This window comes from Mustela nigripes, chromosome 7, assembly GCF_022355385.1.
Source record: "Mustela nigripes isolate SB6536 chromosome 7, MUSNIG.SB6536, whole genome shotgun sequence".
Classification (NCBI taxonomy): domain Eukaryota; kingdom Metazoa; phylum Chordata; class Mammalia; order Carnivora; family Mustelidae; genus Mustela; species Mustela nigripes.
Genome location: NC_081563.1, coordinates 128698352 through 128722001, shown reverse-complemented (window position 1 = coordinate 128722001; position 23650 = coordinate 128698352). Strand labels below are relative to the sequence as shown.

The 23650-nt window shown below is 44.6% G+C and overlaps 1 protein-coding gene across 2 annotated transcripts in view; it reads right to left on the bottom strand.

Moving 5' to 3' along the window:
* ARFGEF2 (ADP ribosylation factor guanine nucleotide exchange factor 2) overlaps positions 1-23650 on the bottom strand; it is a 101812-nt gene that overhangs the window by 27140 nt on the left and 51022 nt on the right. For both annotated transcript variants that reach the window (XM_059407189.1, XM_059407191.1), the window contains exons 17-26: positions 22964-23048; positions 22690-22861; positions 21942-22093; positions 20572-20700; positions 19374-19532; positions 16500-16647; positions 15261-15360; positions 9980-10020; positions 9706-9875; positions 2995-3146 (exon numbers count right to left, since the gene is read on the bottom strand). In XM_059407189.1, the coding sequence (XP_059263172.1) occupies positions 2995-3146; positions 9706-9875; positions 9980-10020; positions 15261-15360; positions 16500-16647; positions 19374-19532; positions 20572-20700; positions 21942-22093; positions 22690-22861; positions 22964-23048 (1308 nt within the window). The remainder of the gene's footprint in view (positions 1-2994; positions 3147-9705; positions 9876-9979; positions 10021-15260; positions 15361-16499; positions 16648-19373; positions 19533-20571; positions 20701-21941; positions 22094-22689; positions 22862-22963; positions 23049-23650) is intronic.

Below are 23650 nucleotides of genomic sequence, written 5' to 3'. Positions count from 1 at the left end.
TAATAAATCAAGATGCTTTTTGCCTGATTATTAAGAGTAATATTTGATGACAACAAACATTTCGGGAAATGTAGAAAACACGTAATGAAACAAAAAAATTCCATTTTGTGACAGTATGATATTTCACATGGAGAGATTGATAAAACTGTCCTTATTATACTGTCCAATTCCATAACCTGACCTTTTGATTAAAGCATTAAGTATTTCCCGTGTCACAAACACTGTAAACATCTTTAACAGCTGCACAATATTCCATGTTGTGGCTGTACCAACACTGAGTTTACACTTTTATATTTAGGTGTTAGCTGCTTTTTTTTTTTAAATTACTTTTTGTGATTTACAATGTCTTGCTGTATTTCAAAGTTAATTCCTTAGAAGAGTTACATAAGTGTAGAATTAGTGAGTCAAAAGGCAGAGAAATGTTAAGGCTCTTGCACACTGCCCAAATGCTTTTTTTTTTTTTTCTTTTTTTTTTTTTTAAAGATTTTATTTGTTTATTTGACAGACAGAGATTACAAGTAGACAGAGAGGCAGGCAGAGAGAGAGAGAGAGGGAAGCAGGCTCCCTGCTGAGCAGAGAGCCCGATGCGGGACTCGATCCCAGGACCCTGGGATCATGACCTGAGCCGAAGGCAGCGGCTTAACCCACTGAGCCACCCAGGCACCCTGCCCAAATGCTTTTGAAGATGTTATAGCAAGTTATAGTTCCATCAACAGCATCCGACAGTGCCTGGCAATGCGTGATTCCAAACTCACTGTCTCTTTTCAAATGCTGGCTGGGATTCTGGCGATCAGCGCCACCACCCAAGCAGGCAGGCTGCCACGCCAGGCTTCCATCTCCTTGGCACTCCCAGCAATGTCCCCAAAGGGAGGGGGTATTTCTGTGCATACACTAAAATCAGGGGTGAAGGGAGCCTGGGTGGCCCTGTCAGTTGATCATCTGACTCTTGATTTTAGCTCAGGTCATGATCTCAGGGTCATGAGATCAAGCCCCATGTTGGGCTTCCTTCCTGGGGATGGGGCCTGCTTAGGAGTCTCTCTTTCCTCCCTGCCTCCTGCTCTCTCTACAATAAATAAAATCAGGGGTGATGCCAAATTCTGGAATGGGCTTTGTCTTTTTTTTTTTTTTTTAAAGATTTTATTTATTTATTTGACAGAGAAAAAGATCACAAGTAGGCAGAGAGGCAGGCAGAGAGAGGGGAAAGCAGGCTCCCCGCCAAGCAGAGAGCCGGACGTGGGACTCGATCCCAGGACCCTGAGATCACGACCCAAGCCGAAGGCAGTGGCCCAACCCACTGAGCCACCCAGGCACCCCAAAGAATGGGCTTTGTCTTAAAATGAGCAGTAAGAGAAAAACCGAGAGAGAGAGAGAGAGACTATCAGGAAGACTTTTCTGCTGCTGTTTCTGTTACCCCAAATGACCCATGTTGGCTATAGCCTTCGAATTCATAAGCTTTCATTTTCTTAAAAAACAAACAAACAAACAAACAAACAAAAAAATCCCATAAAAAACCCACCCCAAACACACACAGCAATCTAAGCAGATCTCACGGACACATTTTAGCGGTGGGGATCGACACCTGAAAGCCATGCTTGACAGTTCCTCCTTTTACGCCCCACCGCTAATTACTCAGCACCCAGTGTAGGCTTCCCATTCAGAACATACACAGAATCCAATCGCATGGCGCCTCACCCCCCTGGTGCAAATCTGAACAATGATGGCGGCTTTTCATTCTCCACAGACAAACGCAGGATGATCCCGTAACGCACGTCAGACCATTTCACTTCTCTGCTCAAAGCCTCCAGTGGCTTGTGTCTTTCACAGAGAACAAGCCCAAGTGCTGACAAAGGCTGACAGCTCCACTGCCACGAGCGCTTCACCCACCAGGACTTCCTGCCTTATTGACTCTGCCCGCCCAGCCTCGCTGCCTTGTTCCTCCTGGTGATGCTGATGACACTGGGTCTCAGGGCTTCTGTTCTTGCTCTTCCCTCTGCTCCTAACACTCTTCCCAAGACCACGTATAGCCACTCCTGACTGGTTCCTCACTTTGCTTAAGGGTCAACTTACCCAATGCATCTTGGTTGACTGTCCTAAACAAAGCCTTGATTTAAACATTTATTTGCTTATCTCACTGGAATATAAACAAGGTGTTTTTTTTATTTTTTTTGTTTTTAGATTTTACTTATTTACTTGACAGACAGAGAGAGCACACAAGCAGGGGGAACAGCAGAGGGAGAAGCAGGATCCCTGCTGAGCAGGGACCCAACATGGGGCTCCATCCCAGGACCCCAGGATCATGACCCAAGCCAAAGGCAGATGCTTCACCGACTGAGCCACCCAGGTGCCTCTAAACAAGGATTTACTGTTTAATTTCATTACAGCAAACTTCAAACACACACAAAAGTAAAGAGGATATGGTAATGAACACCCACGTATGCAGCTGCCCTGATGATTAAATCAGGGCCAGACGAAAACAGGAATTTTTGACTGTTTTCTTTAGTGCTGTCTAGTCAGCACCCAGAAGGGCACTGGCTGCTGGCAGGCTCCAAGGATATAGGCCACGTGAACGCAGGAACATGGTGAGTGCTTCAGAGCGACAGCTGTCTCCATCTTTTCTATCACGCTCTTGGGGCAGAAACGATGGGTCACATAATTCTTCGGTTTACGAGACCAACCCCTTACTGGGTCATATAATTCTTGGCCCTGTTTAGGATGCCTCAGTGATGGCTCTTTCTCTGAACAATGTCAGCGCCCACCCCATAAGAATGCATGGCACATTTCCACTAGTTGTGGTGGTGTCATCTGTCCTTCTGGGAATGGTCACACACAGATCTCAGTGATGTACTTAGAAACATTGCATGTGAATCACAGTCTGCTCATCTTACCTATTTCCATCAACAAAGGAAGAAAATACATAATTAATGCATGAAAATGCATGATTAATATTAGGAGGTCTGTTTAGGCCACCAGTGGGGAATATGACAATGCACATACCTGTTTTTCTTCATGATATGCTCAAAGGGCCTCAGAAAATCTTTCTGGAAGCGGAAGTTGGCTAATTCTCCCTTCTCAAGAAACTTCATAGAGAGTTGCCTTAAGGAGTCAACAGCGAAGATCGCCACGTCTTCGTTGGGGTTACAGCCAACCTGAGCAGGAATGGGAGGCGAGGTGAGAGAGGCACAGTACAAGAGTGGTGGAGGCGGCGTTCTGGATGCCACAGACAGACAGCCTGCCTTCAAAACAAATGCTCTGGAAAAAACATACCTAAGGAGAAAAGAAAATGGTGTTTCTTGGCTATGACCTGGGAAATTCTGTTTTAAGTTTAATGATGCAAGATGGGTGGCTCAGTGGGTTAAGCCTCTGCCTTCAGCTCAGGTCATGATCTCAGGGTCCTGGGATCGAGCCCCGCATCTGGGCTCTGTGCTTGGTGGGGAGCCTGTTTCCCCCTCTCTCTCTGCCTGACTCTCTGCCTACTTGTGATCTCTCTCTGTGTCAAATAAATAAAATCTAAAAAAAAAATGATGCAAGATCAGTACTGCACATTTAATTAAAAGTGCTTTCAAATGTGCTATTTAATTTTTTAAAGATTGTGGCAAAATACACATAAAACACAAAAGTTACGATCTTAACCATGTTGAAGCGTACAGTTCAGTCGTTGTAAGGACGTCCTCACTGCTGGGCACCGCATCTCCAGAACTCCACCAAAGCTGAAACTCTGTGTCAATTAAGCAATGCTGTGCTCTAATTAATTTTACCTGATTATATAAGAGAGGTCGAAAGACTTGAAAGTCTCTGTAAAGCCTTTTCTTTTTAAATATTATATTTATTTATTTGAGAGAGAGAGACAGTGACAGAGAGAACACAAGCATGGGGAGTAGAAAAGGGAGAAGTAGGGTCTCTGCTGAGCAGGGAGCCCGATATGGGGCTCGATCTCAGGACCCTGAGATCATGACTTGAGCTGAAGGCAGATGCTTAAGGACTGAGCCACCCAAGCGCCCCTCTGTAAAGCCTTTGCATACTTGCCCACATCTGTCGCCTGAAGCGACAGTGTCACTGGCCTCAAAAAATTCAGCACAAATATTGAGGTTTTTAAAATTTCCTTAAAATTGTACTTGTCTATAGTTTACCTACTTTTAGAGACTGGTATTATGGGTATATATTTAGTAGTTGCTTCTCAGACTTTTCTCTTACGAAGAATCCTTCAAGCAGAGCAAGGGGATGTTTCCTACCAGAACCCCTGCCAACGGATCTGGGGCATCTTGCAGTAGCCAGCTCCAAGAAAGAAACTTCCCTGGCTTGTGGTCTGACCTGAAAAGGTTTTATTTTTAATGGAAGTAATGTTGCAGTAAAAAATTGGAAACATCAATAGGAAATGGTTACATAATGGTATGTTCACAGGCATGGAGTAACATTTGGCAGTTAAAAAGAAGTATGTCCAGCCTTTAAAAAAAGAAGAGGAAGAAGAAGAAGAAGAAAATCCCATCACACGCTACAACAGGGATGAACCTTAAGGACATGATCCCAAGTGAAAGAAACCAGTCACAAAAGGACAGATACTGTCTGATTCCAGTTCTATGAGGTAGCTAGAGTAGTCAAAATCAGAGAGACAGAAAGTAGAATGATGGTTACCAGGGTCTGGGTGAGGAAGGAAAGGAAAGCTAGTATTTAATGGGTTTAGAGTCTCAGTTTTTCAAGATGAGAAAAGAGCTCCACAGATTTGTTGCACAAAACGTGAACGTACTGGGGCGCCTGGGTGGCTCAGTGGGTTAAGCCGCTGCCTTCGGCTCAGGTCATGATCTCAGGGTCCTGGGATCGAGTCCCGCATCGGGCTCTCTGCTCAGCAGGGAGCCTGCTTCCTTCTCTATCTCTCTCTCTGCCTGCCTCTCAGTGTATTTGTAATTTCTCTCTGTCAAATAAATAAATAAAATCTTTAAAAAAAAAAAAGTGAACGTACTTAACGTTAATAAACTGTACATTTATAAATGGTTAAAATGAAAAATTTTATGTGTATTTTACAATTTAAAAAGGAATAAATTCATACATACTAATAACATAGTTAAATGTTTAAGATTCCTTGCTAAGTGGAGGAAGCAAGTAACAAAATGATATGTGTAATACTAGTTATGTTTTTTTCAAAAAAGCAAAAGAAACCAGGACAATATTGTTTGTATTTCTATGAGTATATACATATAAACGTCCACAGAAAAATGTCTGAGAAGATAAATACCAAACTGGTAATAATTGGTTTGGAGAGGGTTCAAAAGGGAAGTGGTGATGGTCAAACGTGGCTTTAGCAGTACTTTTTTTTTGTTTTTTTTAAAGATTTTATTTATTTGACAGCGAGAAATCACAAGTAGACAGAGAGGCAGGCAGAGAGAGAGAGGGAAGCAGGCTCCCCGCTGAGCAGAGAGCCCGATGTGGGGCTCGATCCCAGGGCCCTGAGATCATGACCTGAGCCAAAGGCAGCGGCTTAACCCACTGAGCCACCCAGGTGCCCCTAGCAGTACTTTTTTAAAAGGTGTTTATGTCACATTCATTAGCGTAAATACTAATAAAAAGAATATTCCTCCCCAAAACATCAGGATTCAGGAAATCCCGCAGCAGGAATACCACTCCAGAGCTTACCGTGCAGCTCTGCATACCCCAGGACACACAAGTGTCCTAATTTAGAAGAGAAACATGGAAACTGTTTCCAAGACTCTGCCAGAATGCCAAGAGCTAAGTTACAGCTGTCTTCAGCCACCCATTTCCTCAAACCTACGAGATTCTTTTGTGCTGCAGTTCCCGAGGGGAAGCAGAACATCTTCCTGGGGTAGTAGAAAGAATGAAGAGCCCCGGAGGGAGCAACTGAGTTTTCCTTAACTTTGTGCTTAATGGCTCTGATGAGATGGAAGGGACAATGGTAATGAAGGTGACGGCCATAGACTGTCTCATCACTATGTCAGCCTATATCCCGAGCTGCCCATAAGTGGTCCGCAGGTAACCGAGAACTGGCACCTAATGAGCCTTAGCAACAGAACTGCAGGTGGGAATAGTGACTTGTTCAAACTGATGTTCTCTCCTGAAGAAGGCCCACGGAACATGAAATCTAGACTCTAGAAAAGCTGGGAAAGGTTTACTGAAACACTTTTGGATTATTACTTCTGAAAGAAAAAAGGATCCCACGGCTGCTAGTGGCAATATTTCACGGAATAAGTGAGCAACGTTTGCTCCAGCTTAGTGGTCTTGGCCTTGGGCGAGAATACAAGGTAAGGCACAGTGACGATAATGGTTCGCATTCCCTCTCTCAAGCAATTTCACACCAGTTAAGTTGACTGGTCCACTAAGAAGTTGTTACCCAGAATAGGGGCGCCTGGGTGGCTCAGTGGGTTAAGCCGCTGCCTTCGGCTCAGGTCATGATCTCAGGGTCCTGGGATCGAGTCCCGCATCGGGCTCTCTGCTCAGCGGGGAGCCTGCTTCCTCCTCTCTCTCTCTCTCTGCCTGCCTCTCCATCTACTTGTGATTTCTCTCTGTCAAATAAATAAATAAAATCTTTAAAAAAAAAAAAAAAAAAGAAGTTGTTACCCAGAATAGTGAGCAAGATGATTGCTGACTGCCGGTTGATGCCTGATGGTGGTGCTGCCACTCACTCAGCAAACGGTGGGTCTGGGTCATGTGCAGGCTCTCGAGGCAGTGTCTTCCCTGAGGGTTCAGATGAAAGGGTCACCTGCTTCTTTTTTTTTTTTTTTTTTTAAAGATTTTATTTATTTATTTGACAGAGAGAGATCCCAAGTAGGCAGAGAGGCAGGCAGAGAGGGGGGAAGCAGGCTCCCGGCTGAGCAGAGAGCCGGATGCGGGGCTCGATCCCAGGACCCTGAGATCATGACCCGGGCCGAAGGCAGTGGCTTAACCCACTGAGCCACCCAGGCGCCCCACACCTGCTTCTTTTTGTAAGTTTCTTCCATTCAATGGAGGGACTGCAGTTTTCTTTTGGATAAGCTGTTTTTTACTCAGAGTACTTCTAAGCATCTATACTATAATTCTTTAATCCAGGAATGAGAAAATTGCTTTGAAATCATGGAATATGTTTTGGGAGGAAACAGTGCTATTGAGCTATTACTTTTCCTTTAAGAAGTTAATGGCATCTCAGATGCGCACACACACACACACACACACACACACACACACTACACACGTGTTCTGATTTTTAAAAATTTGTTAAGGGGCACCTGCGTGGCTCAGTTGGTTAAGCCACTGCCTTTGGCTCAGGTCATGATCCTGGGGTCCCTGGATGGAGTCCCGCATCGGGCTCCCTGCTCTGCTTCTTCTCTCTCTCCCACTTCTCTCTCTCCCATTCCCCCTGCTTGTGTTCCCTCTCTTGCTGTCTCTCTCTTTCTGTGTCAAATAAATAAATAAAATCTTAAAAAAAAAAGTTGTTTAATATATGTGTGGATGTGCCTGTATTTATGTGATGAAACCTCTAGTGGAGGGAAACAAGTGTAGTTTGGTTTTCTTTCAGTAGTTGTCAGTTTTAGAACACACAAATCTCTAGCTTCTGATGTAAAAATTAATGTTAGTTTTCTAGGGATGCCTGGGTGGCTGAGTTGGTTAAGCATCAACTCTTGACTTTGGCTCAGGTCATGATCTCAGGGCTGTGGGACAGAGCCCTGTGTCAGGCTCCACGCTCAGTGGGGAGCCTACTTGAGAGTCTCTCTCCCTCTGCTCTTCCCTCGGCTTGTGTGTGTGCACTCTCTCTCTCAAATAAGCAAGCAAATCTTTAATAAAAGCTAGTTTTCTCAACAAAGATTTCAGAGTGGCGGCAACAAAAGCCAGAATATAAGAAGCAGTGACATTAACAGTGAAACTACATAGAATGTAACTTGCTCTTTGGTCACTCAAAAGACACTCGAGGATTCTGCCATGCATTCAAACACCAATGTCTGTCCAGTGACTATAATGATTTTTATGGTGTTAGCCTACATCTTGATTATAGGATATATATTTTTTAAAAGATTTTATTTATTTATTTGACACAGAGAGAGAGATCACAAGTAGGCAGAGAGGCAGGCAGAGAGGGGGGAAGCAGGCTCCCGGCTGAGCAGAGAGCCCGATGCGGGGCTTGATCCCAGGACCCTGAGACCATGAGCTGAGCCGAAGGCAGAGGCTTAACCCACCGAGCCACCCAGGCGCCCCGGGGTATATATTTTTTTTAAAGATTTTATTTATTTATTTGGTAGAGAGAGACACAGCAAGAGAGGGAACACAAGTGGCAGGGGGAAGTGGGAGTGGTAAAGAGAGGGAGAAGCAGGCTCCCGCCGAGCAGGAAGCCTCACAGGGAGCTTGATCCCAGGGCCCTGAGATCATGACATGAACTAAAGGCAGACGCTTGACTGAGCCACCCAGGCATCCCTGCATATGGATATTACAGTATTTTTAATACCACTAAGATGTTAATTTCATACTCCATGAGTTACCTACAAATATGTAAATATGCTCCAGAGGGAAAATGAATTTTGACAATCCTCTGCTTCTCCCAATGTCACATGGCACAGCTTTGCTTTTTTTTTTTTTAAAAAGACTTATTCATTCACTTGAGGATGGGGAGAGGGGCAGAGGAAAAGGGAGAGAGAAAGTCTCAAGCAGACTTTGCAATGAGCACAAAGCCTGATGTGGGGCTCAATCTTACCACCCCAAGATCATGACCTGAGCTCAAACTAAGAGTTGGACAACTAGGGTGCCTGGGTGCTCAGTTGGTTAAGTGACTGCCTTTGGCTCAGGGGAAGCCTGATGGTGGTGCTGGGATCGAGTCCCGCATCGGGCTCCCAGCTCCATGGGGAGTCTGCTCCTCCCTCTGACCTTCTCCCCTCTCATGCTCTCTCTCACTCTCTCTCTCAAATAAATAAAATCTTAAAAAAAAAAAAGAGTTGGACACCTACCTGATTGTGCCACCCAGGCGCCCCATGCACCACTTTGCTTTTATTTATTATATATATTTAAAATATTTTATTTATTCATTTGAGAGAGAAACAGAGAGAGCACAAGCACATGGAGGGGCAGAGGGAGACTTCCCACTGAGCTTTGAGCCCACCGTGGGGCTCGATCCCAGGAACTGGACATCATGACCTGAGCTGAAGGCAGATGCTTAACCAGCTGAGCCGCCCAGGTGCCCCACCACTTCACTTTTATGAAAGACCTACCTTAGTATCTATTTCCACTAACCAAAAAAGAAAAATCCAAAGGGGATTTTTGCTTTTACAAAAAAAGATGAAAAGTGAAAATAACATCGAGCATTTGCTTTGCAGCGAGCTGTTACAGAGGCAGCACGCGCCCCAGTAGCCAGAGTGGCGCTGCCAAGCCCCTTCCCCGAGAACTGCACTCAGCATCTCAGCATTAAGCCACCAGAGCTTTGAACCGTGTCAGTGAGCATCTGGGCTTTATCTTAATTCTGTGCACTGTCAGCAAGATGTGTCTGTCCTAAGATATCAGAAAAGGCTATAAGAGGTTATTTTTGGGGTGTGGGAATGCTCAACAACTTTTCCATAGAAATTAATGGTAACTGCCTCTCTGCTTTACACCATTTCGGCTTATGAAAGGTTTCATAGCAATGTCCTACTTTTAGATAGCAGGGAAATCTGTCTAAGTGCCTAAACGCTCTCACTTCTTTGAATACAGTTGCCTGCTTTTTTCTGGACACTGATAGAGTGGTTTTTGAATCTGAAGAGTTACCTTGTTGAAGTGATCTCCAATCACATGCCATATCCGGGACCACTGCAGCCGGATCCGGTTCATGTTGTAGTACGATATCTCCACAATCTTCTGCAAGCTGAACATGCGGGGGTGGTGCGGGGAAGCCAGCTCGTCCATGGACACGGCGCACAGCCAGCGGACAAAGTCAACTACAGGCCAGACCCAACAACACATGCGAGGCTTCATTAGTAATGGCCAGACAGCCACAACATGAGGATTCTGTAGTTGTCACACACGAGTGACAAATACATACCTATGGCATTTCCATCCAGTCTGGTAGATCCAGTAAAAATTCTAGGAAGATAATTTCAGACACAATAAAATAAAAGTTAGATTTGGAAGCTGCATTTCAATTTCAAACACCAAAGAAAAGGCAAAAAAGAAGCATTTCAGGTCTGGAACCTCCACTAAAATAAATGACTGAGGCATCATAGGTACAAAACTGGTCAATGAACCTGGAGCATAAATGCCTATAATGGTAGAAAGAAAAAGTGACACATCAAAGTTGGAAGGGAGAGTAAAACGTAACATCATGTGATGTCAAAACAGTGGGGGTGTGAGAGTGAGGACCTCCCAAAAGCTGCTCCTCCATAAGATAAAAACAACAACAACAACAACAACAACAACAAAACCTAGCAAAAAAAAAAGTTATCCGAACCAACTCTTTCAGGACTGAGCTGTGGAAATTACCAAAGGCTGGAAAAATGTTTGCTCAAGAAAAAAGGCTCAATCTTGGTATAAACAGAGACTATTATGGTGTTTTAGGCTGGCCTATTTCCATTACTGTCTTCTCGGCTCCACAGAAAGGCTGAAAACCAACAGCTTTGAAGTCACAGTAACTGTGAAACCAGTAACCTAGCTCCATGGGAGAGAAGACAACAGTCCTAGAATTTCCCCCCAAAACACCAGACTCTGAGAACTGACATTATTTGACCTGCCTGGCAATACCCTGGAAACCCCCATTTTCAGGATTTGTCTTTGACTCAGACCTCTTTGGGTGCAAAAAGCCTTTTCCCTGGGACGTTTGTCAAAAGCAACCTGTAGTCACTCCCTGAGGTGGCAGTCACAACCGGGACAGACAAGGACCTGGCCAAAAACCTGAAAGGAAAAGCTGGAAATGAGACACCCACAGGAAGCTTTATTTTATTCTTTTTAAAGATTTTATTTATTTACTTGAAAAAGAAAAAAGTGAGAGAGAGAAGAGCAAGGGAAAGGGACAGAGAGCGCAGAGAGAGAGAGGGAGAAGCAGACTTTATTTGACAGAGAGAGAGAGAGAGAGAGAGCACAAAAGCAGGGGGAGGGGCAGAAGGAGGAGAGTCCCTAGAGCAAGGAACCCCATGTGGGGCTCAATCCCAGGACCCTGAGGTCATGACCTGAGCTGAAAGCAAATGCTTAACTGACTGAGCCACCCAGGTGTATGGCAGAGCTTTTTAAAGCCTCCTGTGATAGGGGCTCCTGGGTGGCTCAGTCCATTAAGCATCTGCCTTCAGCTCAGGTCATGATCTCAGGGTCCTGAGACCAAGTCCTGTGTCGGGCTCTTTGCTCAGTCGGGAGCCTGCTTCTCCCTCTGCCCTTCCCCCTGCTTATGTGCTTTCTCTCTCGGTCAAATAAAAAAATAAAATCGTAAAAAAAAAATTAGGAATTCTAGAGTTGAAACCTATGAAACTGGAATGGAAAATTCACTGGAGGGGCTCAACATCAGTTCTGAGCAGACTTAAGAATTAGTGAACTTGGGGTACCGGGGTGACTCAGTGGGTTAAAGCCTCTGCCTTCAGCTCAGGTCATGACCACAGGGTCCTGGGATCGAGCCCCTCATTGGACTCTCGCTTGGCAGGGAGCCTGCTTACCCCTCCATCCCTGCCTGCCTCTCTGCCTACCTGTGATCTCTGTCAAATACATAAATAAAATCTTTTAAAAAATTTATTAAAAAAAAAGAAAGAATAAGTAAACTTGAAGACAGGTTAAATGAGATTATGCAGTGCGAGGAACAGAAATAAAAAGGAATATTTAAGAAATGAAGAAAATGTCACAGACCTGTGAGACACTACCAAGTACATACACAGAAGGGGGAGTCCTAAAAAAAGATGAAAGAGGCTAGAAGAACTTATGAAGAAATAATGGCTAAAAACTCCCCAAATTTGGTGAAAAACAACAACCTACACATCCAAGAAGCTCAACAAACTCCAGTAAGATAAACTCAGACATATAATAATCAAAATGTTGAAAGCCACAGAGTGAAAGAATCTTGGAAGTAGCAAAAAAGCAGAGACTCACCACTGTGTAAAGGGATCCTACAGAAAATTATCAGTTGATTTCTCATCACAAATCACAGAGGTCAAAGGCAGTGGGATATCAGATTCAAGGTGCTGAAATAAGACTACAAACCAAATATTCTGTATGTACCAAAACCAACCTTCAAAAAATGAAGGAGTAACTAAAATACCCTGAGATAAACAAAATCTGAGATAATTCATTGCTAACTGAGCTGCCCTATAAGAACTATTAAACTAAGTTCTTCATGTTGAAATCAAAGGAAAGATAATAAGTCAAAAGTATCTGAAAAAAGAAAGAACACTGGTAAAGATGCCTGGGGAAACACGTATTTTCTGTTTGTAATTCATTTTTATCCATCTGATTTGAGGATGGCAAAAGTAATTGTCAGTAATCTGTGTTGATGGGCAGGTGTGTATAAACATGTAACTTATATGGAAACAGCAGAAAGGAGAGGGCAGAGAACGGAGCTGTATAGGAGGCAAGATGTTTCATACTACTCAAGTTAAGTGGACGCTAACTCAAAGTCAAATGTTAAAGTTAAGATGTTATTAATCATGATTCCCCAAAGCAATCAGTAAGAAAAACTCTGAAAAAACACAGTAAAAGAAACGAGGAAAATAAAATAATACACTAGAAAATTTCTTAACACCAACGAAAGCAGTGAAGGAATGGAGAAAATGACACAACACGTATTTATAAAAAAAGAAAAAGCATGGATCTAAATTCTACCCATTAACAATTGAATTATGATTAAATCTAAATAGATAAAACACTTTAATTCAAAGGAAGAGATTAGTGGATGGACTAAAATAAACATGGTCCAACCATCTGTTGTCTAGAAACTCACTTTATTATTATTATTATTATTACTTTTTTTTTTTTTTTTTTAAAGTAAGCTCTACACCCAACGTGGGGCTTGAACTCCTATCTCTGAGATCAAGAGTAGCATGCTCTATCAACTAAGCCAGCCAGGTGCCCCCAGAGAGACTTGCTTTAGATTCGAAGACACAAACAGGCTGAAAATTAAGGAATAAAAAAGACACAGCTTATCAAAAAAGTAACCAAAAGAGAACTGGGTGGTTGCACCAATGTAAGACAAGAGATTGCAAAATCATTACTAGAGTCCAAGAACATTTTATAACATAAAAGGTTTAATTTGTCAAGAAAACATACACATACATATGCACCTAACAACAAAGCCCCCAAATCACAAGGCACAACAGATAAAACTGAAAGGGAGAAATGGACAATTCAACAACGCCCAGAATCAGCAAATCTATACAGAGAGAATGAAGATTAGTGGCCGTAAGGACTGGCAGGGGAGGAAATGGGCAGTGACTGATAATAAGTACAGGTTGTTGAAAATGCTATGAAATTCAAAGCTTCTCAGCCTTTTGGCTAAGACCAAGTATGAAATTTGATAGTGGTGCTGACCACACAACTCTGAATATATGAAAACCCACAGAGCTGTACACACATATTTTAAAGATGTATTTATTTGAGAGAGAGAAAGTGTATGCAAGAGAGCACATAGCATGAGGGGCGGGAGGGGCAGAAGGAGAGGCAGAGGGAAGGAATCTCAAGCAGACTCCCTACGAGTGTGATCTTATGACCCTGAGATCATGACCTGAGCTGAAATAAAGAGTTGGATTCTTAACTGGCTGAGGCACCCAGGCACCTCCTGAATTGTACATTTAAAAAGAATAAGTCTTTTGGTATATGAATTATATCTCAATTTTAAAAAAATGTAATGGCACACAAAATGATGCTGGGATAATAGTATCCATGAGCTGGCTAAGGCAGAGAAACAGAAAAGAAATTAGTGTGGTTAATGGAATAAACATTTTGTACTTTTAGCCTAAACCTAACCGAAAAATGTGAGGAAAAACTCATCAAAAGTATGTTACAGACAATACCTCTGTTGGAGAGAAGCAGGGAAGCAATAGGATCAAGGTAATCAAAATATACTGATAAAGAGTTTAAAATACGAAGAGGACTGTTCTGAGAACAACACAAATGATGCCCCAATTCTATACCGCTATCATCTCAACAATGTCTATATTTATTTATTAACTTTTAAAGCTCATTTTAAAGATTTTATTTATTTATTTATTTGACAGAAAAAAAGAGAGAGAAAGAGAGAGATGGTAAGAGAGGGAACACAAGCAAGGGGCGTGGGAGAGGGAAAAGCAGGCTCCCCCCTGCGAGCAGGGAGCCCGATGTGGGGCTCGATCCCAGGACCCTGGGATCATGACGAGAGCCAAATGCAGATGCTTAATGACTAAGCCACCCAGGCACTGTAACACTGCCTGTATTTACTATTGTGGGAAAGTTATTAACCACATGAGCAGCAGTGTACATGATTACTGAAGGGTACTTTTCAGGACTTTGTTCATTTTGGAAAATTCATATATATTTTTAAGGGTTTTATTTATTCATTTGACAGAGATCACAAGTAGGCAGAGAAGCAGGCAGAGAAAGAAAGGAAGGGAAGCAGACTCCATGCTGAGCAGAGAGCCCAATGTGGGGCTCGATCCCAGGACCCTGGGATCATGACCTGAGCTGAAGGCAGAGGCTTTAACCTACTGAGCCACCCAGGCGCCCTGGAAAATTCATATTTTAAATACTGGTATCTAATGAATGTCTTTCAATAAGAATACCTATATTTCTTGTGACTGTTTAGTTTAAGGAAACGGGTATCATGGAAAGGTTCTAAGGAAAAAGAAATGCAAACTATCAATGTGGCCACCTCTCACTCATACACAGGCTTTATACCTTAAGCCCTTTTTGAAATTTTTTAAAGATTTTATTTATTTATTTGACAGACAGAGATCACAAGTAGGCAGAGAGGCAGGCAGAGACAGAGGAGGAAGCAGGCTCCCTGCTGAGCAGAGAGCCTGATGTGGGGCTCGATCCCAGGACCCTGGGATCATGACCTGAGCCAAAGGCAGAGGCTTTAACCCACTGAGCCACCCAGTTCCCCCGCCTTTTTGAAAAATTTTAAAAGGTAATTTCTACTAAGGAAACAAGGTAATCTAAAACATCAACACAAGCAAAAACACTTATTTTTAAAAAGGTCAGGAATTCAAATGAACATGAAGGTTAATAGCAGTTGTGGATCACGTGTGCCACTTCCTAGTTCGAGTGATCTAGAGCTCACAACACTTACAAGAGTCAAACAGATAAAGAATCCATTAACCACACAGAGGATCTGCCAAGCTCCTGGACAGTCCAGCTTCACTGGAGAACAAAATCATTACCTGTCTACAGCTACAACCACACTCTGCGAGCTGGTCTCACCAACTGATTCCTGGAAGCTGGCCATCTGTCTTTTATCCACTCCACCACTCACCAAATTACCTGAAACACAATGCACAAAATCAGAATCGCTTCAGAAACAGTCAAGTATTTAGATCAAAGTATTCTGTGGCATCGGTATGCAGAGACGAGAGCCATAAGAGAATGGTTTGCAGGCACAACAAAACAAAACAAAACAAAAACACCCTCAAGTGATGACAGAATAAAATTAAATGAAGGCTTTGGCATTTGAAATACATTCTGATTCTTAAAATATGAGCTCCCTTGCTTGTACCAACCACCTCCCTTTCTTAATAGTCTTGCTCATTTTTACAGTGTCGAATGCCTACATTTAAGAGAACAAATACACAATTAAGCAGCACCAGCTTAGAGCTTCTAGAGACAGGACGGCCGGTACCTGCTCCGCATCCCATGTGCTCTCCACGACCTCACTCCAGCCATCCCTGCACGCGCCCTAAGCAGCAGCTGCTAGTACAGCCTCCCCCTTCCACACGGTGTGAGCTCTTACCCGCCACTCTGTACTATTCCAGTCCGTGTCCCTGGGACCTAGGAGCCTGCCCTCTGCCCTGAGACAGCCTGGGTTGGAAACCTGCCCCTGCCACTTGCCGCAGTGCGATCACTCCAGCCCAGCGTCACCTTCCTCAATCACAAGATGAGGATGACAACAGTGCCAATCTCACTGTGTGACTAAGAGAATTAAATGAGTTAAAATGAGTAAACCAAGTGCTTAGAATGTGGCCAGGCACATTTGTTTGTCTTATTTGCTGTCAGAGCTCACCGACGGGAGCTTCTCGATTCCACGAGAAACCATTCCAGATAACGAACATGGAAGTGACGCTGCACCTACTTGTCAAAATCTGGAGATACACACCCCCACTCCTCTAACACTAGGTACTAAAGCGGTACCCTTCTGAAGTAAATGGCTTCTCCCCCCAATATACTTAACATGCACAGAAAGAAAAGTAATGCACCCTGCTGATTTTGATAAAACAGGTATTTACTCAACAGTTTAATCACAGTTAAGAGAGCCAAAGCAGCACTTCCACGTCCACTAATAAACATACTGTCAGCGGGCACACAAGGAAGAGCTGGTTTGCGTGACAGTCCTGAGAGACAGGAAGCGTTTCATTCCGGTTAACTTGTGACTCCGCGATGGCCAGCCGTGGGGCCTGGTGTCTTACCAAGGCCAAGGCCCATGAACTCTTCTCCCGCCAGTGTGTGGCCCTTCAGGCTCCCTTCTCTTTCACGCCCAGATCCAGACAGGTAGCGCGTTTTCACCCCGGTTCCTATCAGCTGAGCGAGCTCCAGCTGGCTGATGCACTTCAAGATCTAACGAAAAGGACATCAGGCATGAAGAAGTGAGTTCCCGTTTCCGGCCTGCAAAGGTCACTGCAATCTTAGTCCTTCAAGAGCTCTTTGAAACACACAGCTTTTCAGGTGAGAATGAAATCTGAGGGTCTTGGGGTGGTTTTCCTAATCCTGGCGAGGCAACCCCCTGACTACAGGCCTGGAAGACAGACGTCACTATCTTTTTTTCAAACTGTTAAAAAGTAGAAGAGAAAATGGCCAAAAGAAAAGCGGGTACGATGCAGTTACACCATACAGATGTTTAATTATGCAAATGTCATAAGCGCTCGAGAAAGAGAGAAAAGCTGTCTGACTGGAGCAGGGCATCCCCCACCAGGAAGTCGCCACCCGCTCTACTCAGCCCCCCTTGTTCCCTCTCTATTCCACCCCTCAGACGCAAACGCTAGCCTCCCTGCTGCTCCGTTCACTTGCTATTCCTTACACTCTTCCCCACGGCTCACTCCCCGCTTAGATTCCCAGCTCACACATGTGTCCCTGAGACCTCTCTTGACTGCCCCGAGATTGCATGCACACCCTCTCTACTACCATTCCCTGGACACAATTCCCCACCCCCCAGCCCTTACCACTTTTGGCCTTATGCCACATATTTGCTTATTCTCGGCCTGAAGTACCAACAGGGCGTCAATGCTGTCTTGTTCACTGCTGGATCCCCTAGCACTTAAAATAGCTGGTGGTTATTACTCGGTTAACTGAGTGAATCAGAACATGTCCTGGAATGGGTGTGCAGTTGGAAAAATATTGTAGCTTCCGGGCCCACGGGGTGGTTCTGGGGTGGAGAAGACAAACCTACACCCAAGCCTTTTCTCAATGGGAGTTTATCTGAAGAAACAGACATGGGTCTTGACTTTTACTGGAGGAAAAACTGGTTGCCAGAAACTTTTCAAGGGACAGCATGGAGGTCTCCAGGTAAACCCTTCCTAAAGGATTTTCATGGGAACTTCTGACTAAAGCTGGGTTTTGCCTTTCATGCTGACGTTATGACCTGATCTCAGAACATGGGAGTCCACTATACCACTGAGTACGGCTTGGTACTGAGAAAGGTACTTACTTCTAGCAGACAGAGCCGTGCCCTGATTGCTCCACATACAACGATCCTACTAAATTATCACCAGTAAACTCCTATTAACTCCCTCCCTTTTCCAGAAGCGGAGGATGGCCAGCGTCTCAAGTATGTTGACAACTTGCAGCCAAGGACTTCTTGGCTCTAGCCTGATTTCTTTCTTTTTTTTTTTTTTTAAGATTTTATTTATTTATTTGACAGAGAGAGATCACACGTAGGCAGAGAGGCAGGCAGAGAGAGAGAGGAGGAAGCAAGCCCCCCACCGAGCAGAGAGTCCGATGCGGGACTCAATCCCAGGACCCTGAGATCTTGACCCGAGCCGAAGGCAGCGGCTCAACCCACTGAGCCACCCAGGCACCCTCTAGCCTGATTTCTGACCATCAAATAGGTGGTAATTCATTTTAACATTTCTGGGTGCTGCTATATCCATGGCAACCAGCAGGAACCCTATTGAGATCGTGCCTCTGAGGTTAAAAAAAGTTCTATGAGAGAAAGCAGCTATTTACTCATTCAGTACGTACTGTGACTCCTCAGAAAACAGGAATTTACTTAAAAACAAAACAAAGCAGCAGCAACAACAACAACAACAACAACAAAATGGCTCCTGGCTGGTTCAGTTGGTGGAACATGTGATTCTTGATCTTGGGGTCCTGAGTCTGAGCCCCACCCTGGGCACAGAGATAACTTAAAGAACAAAAACCAAAACCAAACCCCAACCGACCATCCCTCCCTACTCCGACCCACTCCATCTCTTCTAATACGGAAAACTCCAAGGGTGGGATGGAGGAAGGGAAGGCTGGGCGACAGGGGACAAAGGTACATGCCGCGATGAGCGGGAGGGGGAGGGCTAACACCTACCGGGTCCTCACCACCTGCCAAATGTAGTTCTGGGCCCCGGACAGGCCCTCCTTTCACCTCATGGCAACCCCACGAAGGTGCAGCCCGCATGGGACCTGTATACCACACAGGCAGGCAGAGCTGCAAACCCACACCGGACCGCAGCAGTCCAGCCTTCCCCCTTAAGGACTTGACCCCATGGGGGAGGAGGCAGCCACGTCCCCTCTAGGTACCCATGGTCCCCACCACTCTGCACACTCACCTCTACTCTTACAGTTTTTCTCTCTAAAGCAAGAAGCAATATGTGCAGACACCAGAGAAATCAGGTAATGTAATTTAAGGGAAAAAGGCAGAAAATAAATCTGCATAATTCTATCACTCGGGATTTTTAACACTTTTCCTTATCCTTTTCAGGTATGATTAGGAAAGAGATCAGGCTCCCAGGGATATTATGAGCTCCCAGGAGGAGCCCAAGGGCTTGGGGCAGTGGAAGGAAATCTGTTGCAAAAGCAAACTCATGCTAACCGGAGCTGGTGGCGGGGGTCGGGGGCGGGGGTGGTTGTGCTCTTGTGACATGGAGCATCTGGACGCACCCACCACAGGCCAGAGGCTGACTTTCAGAGACGTGAGGTATTTGTGCATAAAGGAAAAGCCAGAGTTAAAGCGAGACTTGACTCTAGTTGCAGAACTGGAACCGACCCAAGACAGAAGATGGACACTGAATGAGAGGAATGCTGGGAGTTCTCCTAACTAACAAAAGGCAATGATCAGGCTTTCAAAGGAAATGCACCTCGTGCCAGGAGTTCCCAAGGTAGTTGCCATCGGTGTGCGCCACTGTTATGAGCGTCTTTATGGTGTCGATGTTTTTCTGCTTCATTTCTGTGATGCTGGAGCTGGCCGTCAGCAGGGAGAAGCGAGCAAGAGCCTGAACATAAGCATCTCGTTCCAGCTGCAACGAAACCCAACCAGGAGAGCGTGCTGAGATGCCACCCTTAGCATGCCAGCTGGCACGTCCACGCGCCTGTGTGTGCACAGGGCTCCTGATACCGTCTGTACACACAGCAACGTGCCAGTTCTTCCGTGCTGGTGTCTTCCTGCTACCCAGCATCTCCATGAGCCACGTGGCTGAAAGCTGGTTCTCTCCTTTGCACCTGACCTCAAACTTAAATTCCATGTTCACTTCCCTCTGGAGGGAGTAGGAGAGGAATCTGTAGAATGTTAAGAGTGCCACATACACTCTAGTTTCTGGAACACCCCTGCAATGTAGGCCTATTTCCTCAACTCTACAGAAGAGGGACCAAGGGTGTCTTAGAGAGGAGCTGGTTGGGCCAATGTCATGTGGCTAAAGAAGCAGCAGGGCTAGGTTTTGCAAGCCAGACTGCCTGATGTCAAAGCCTGGGAGCTTGGTACAGAAGAAAATGTCTAACTGTAAAATACACAGGAATAGAACATTCGAGTTTTTCAAAATAAATGGGTGCAAGTTCTTACTTGGGAAATAATGGGTGGGACTGACAGCCTCCTAACTGGTAAGTTTGAGAATTGTACTCAATTCTCAAAGGATCAGTTGTTTGAATTTTTTCAAGATGCAAAGGTTTACAGACATACTTATTTTGCAGTAAATTGTTTCCCCCAGAGAAGACTTGGAAATGAAGGACATTATAATAAAAACTGATCTTAAAAGGAAAAGTAATATTTTAGCACAAGGGCAGGCTAATTAGGCAGGCAGATAGGAAGTCTGTTTTGTCGAATGCAATCAAGTGGCTTAGATCCCACCTACCCGCTGAGGAGGGTTACAATCCAAATCTCCAGTTTCCCCCTAATGAGCCTGTTGTCAGCATAAATCCGTGGGCTTCTTCTCAGCAGGCATGAGTAGGTAGTTTGCTGAGACTTTCTGGCTAATTGGAAGTGTCTGATAGTTTCTGAGTTTTGCCAAATCTGAAAGAACACAGCCCACCAGGCTCTCTGGAGCCCTGCTAACTTCCACCCACCTGCATTCCAAAGATGCAGGCAATCCGGATTGCGCATCGGATGCCCTCCAAACACAGGGAGGCCACCTCCGTATCGTCACAGTTCTGCAGTCCGATGCTGTAGGCTGCCAACAGCGGCGTCCACACCAGCTGAAAGGAAGTGAGGGTTCCATCATGTCTAGGGTTTCAGCATGGAGAAAGCACTCAGAGGTGACGCTGTTCGTTATGAACACAGCCAGCATGCCAAGTTCACTCCTATTTTGATTTCAATCTATGCCGTTCACAATATAAAATGATTCCTCAACTGTTGTCAAAGGTATCACTACAGATACACTCCTCACTACACGTATGGTTCAAAAGGAAGGAAGAGAAATACGTGGGGAGTGTGCCACCACCACGTCTACGTGCATTCGTGGCAGACATCACTCATCAACAGGCTAGTCCGTTCCCTGCGAAGTCTACTCAGGGCAGAAGAATGGTTCTTGCACAGTGTATCGTGCAGGCAGTGCCCATTAGGCTGGCACAGGGAATAAAACCTACACACATCGGGGTGTCGTACTTAGCAGAGCAGCTCCCTCGCTGCGATCTATTGAAAGTCAGCCCTTGACACAAGGGCTTGAAAATAAATAAATAAATAAATAAATAAAATAAAAATTAAAATTAAAGAAATAAAATATTAAGACAAAAAAAAAAAAAAACCCTACACACAACTCATACTCTATAGTTTTTTGAAAAGCACCTAATTCAAATTATTTAGACTTTACTTTTCCTCCAATTTTCCTGTGAATGCCCTGGAAATAAAAGGTTCACAAGAATCTACAAGTGCTCAACTAATAGGATATTGACAGCTACTACAAAAATACCTTAGAGAAAAACTATGCGTTATGTCTACAAGGCACGTATCTGTTCTAGACTTTAAAAAAGGAGACACTTCAGGATATTGTCTTTTTACCTCCAACTAGTTTCATCTGGTAAACTCACCCGGAGGCCACAAAGGTGAGAGGTCAAAATGAAACTATCTGTTTACCCTGAATGGCTCTTCATTCATTCAGTAGCACCCAGCAGCCCTGACAACAACCCTGTGCTTGTCCCCATTTTACAGATGAGGAACACAGAGAGGCTGAGTAAGCTGACCAAGGTCACAGAGCTCCAAGGTGGCAAAGGCAGGATGCAAACCATCCATTCTGACTATGGGGCCCATGCTGGCACACGCCCCATGCCATCAAAGGGCTTCTGGGAAGGACTCGCTTGAGTTACTGTCCAGACAGAAGCACCCAGACCTGACCTCTCCTCTCCTCCACCTCTTCGCCATTACAGAGTCTCTGGTTGGCTTCTAGCCGGCCCCCTCCAGAGTCAGGCCGAGCCAGGTCCTGGCTTCTCAGGATACTCACTTTGAACATCGGGCGGACATGGTCCAAGTGAGTGGCGCTGGTGAACGGGGCCTTGGCATGGCTCACGGCCTCCATTAGCGCTTTGGCCGTTCTGGCCATCTGCTCCATCTCCAGGTTGTACAGCAGCCGTCTCTGTTTTTCACTAGCTACGCCTACAGAGAAATGAGAATCTAATAGCAGCCGCTGATACCCACTGAGTGCTCGCTGTGGGCTAGGCATGGTTTTAAAAGATTTACAATGGTTAAGTCACAAATCTTCCTGAGCCCCTTCATGAGTGTGTTCCCAACAGTACCCTTTTACTGACGGGGGAAATGAGGCACAGACAGGCTCAGCTCTCTGACCAGGGACACACACCCAGTAAGGAGTGGAGGTGGGACTGACCCCAGCCAGTGTGGCTCTGCAGCCTGTGCTCTCGGTCTCTGCGCTCTGCTGAAGCCAAGAGTGTCATGGGCCTTCCCCCATAGAATTCTCGAAGTTAGCACCATCACCACTGGCATTAAAGCAGTTTTAAGGAACACTGAGTGGGATAATTTAGCTCTCAGATTACTCATTTTAAATACCTTCTTGTAGCTAATCACAAATCTAGCAAGAAGATGGTTATGAGAAAATCAACATAATCACCCTGATTTAAACACATTAACTATTCAGATATCCAGATATGCAAATTAAATCATCAGGAGACTTAATCATGCAATCTGATACACTTAAATATTAGGATTAATAGGAATAATTTGTCAGTAGACCTTACTCTGCTTAGCAGATTTGGTTGCGATCGTATGCTCCTTTGTTTCTTTCATGGCAATTTTCTTGCCTTCTATTTCTTCGTAGATGCTCGAGAGATACTCTTCCGGGAGATCTTTACTATCGTTGATACCCCGATTCATTTTAATGTATTGTTCTTTTGTCATTTTATTTTTTACCTGAAATTTAAAAAAATTAAAAACCATTCAGAAAACATCCAATGGCCCAAATAAAACTCCTCATTTAGCTACTACATCGTATCAATCATTAAAATACTTTACCTGAGGGCTGTGCAAGTCGGTGGTTAGCATGATAATTGAGTACGCTAGGACATATGCAGTGTCAGCGCTAGCAAACAGGGTTTGCCTGGAAGAGAAGGTTCCAGATGTAAGAACATGCGCTGAGAAGAGGCTAGTGGAGACACGCTGCACTGAAAACAGGCCGACTGTTCCACATGTTGCCAAACTAGTCAAGAGTGTTCATGCTTTTAGCACCACTGAAGAGTAACTAATGTCCTTAAGTGTAGAAAAAGCTAATTAAGAAATTGTGTCAGGTTTTAGGTTTCTTTGAACAAAGCAGTTTTAAGTCAAGTTTTAATTTTTTTTTAAGGTTTTATTTATTTGACAGAGATCACAAGTAGGCAGAGAGGCAGGTGGGGGAGGGGCGGGGGGAAGCAGGTTCCCTGCTGAGCAGAGAGCCCAACGAGGGGCTTGATCCCAGGACCCCGGGACCATGACCTGAGCTGAAGGCAGAGGCTTTAACCCACTGAGCCACCTAGGTGCCCCTTAAGTCAAGTTTTATTTTTATTATTATTTTTTTTAAAAGGTTTTATTTATTTATTTGACAGAGATCACAAGTAGGCAGAGAGAGAGAGAGAGAGGAGGAGGCAGGCTTCCCGATGAGCAGAAAGCCTGAGGCGGGGCTTGATCCCAGGACTCTGGGATCATGACCTGAGCCGAAGGCAGAGG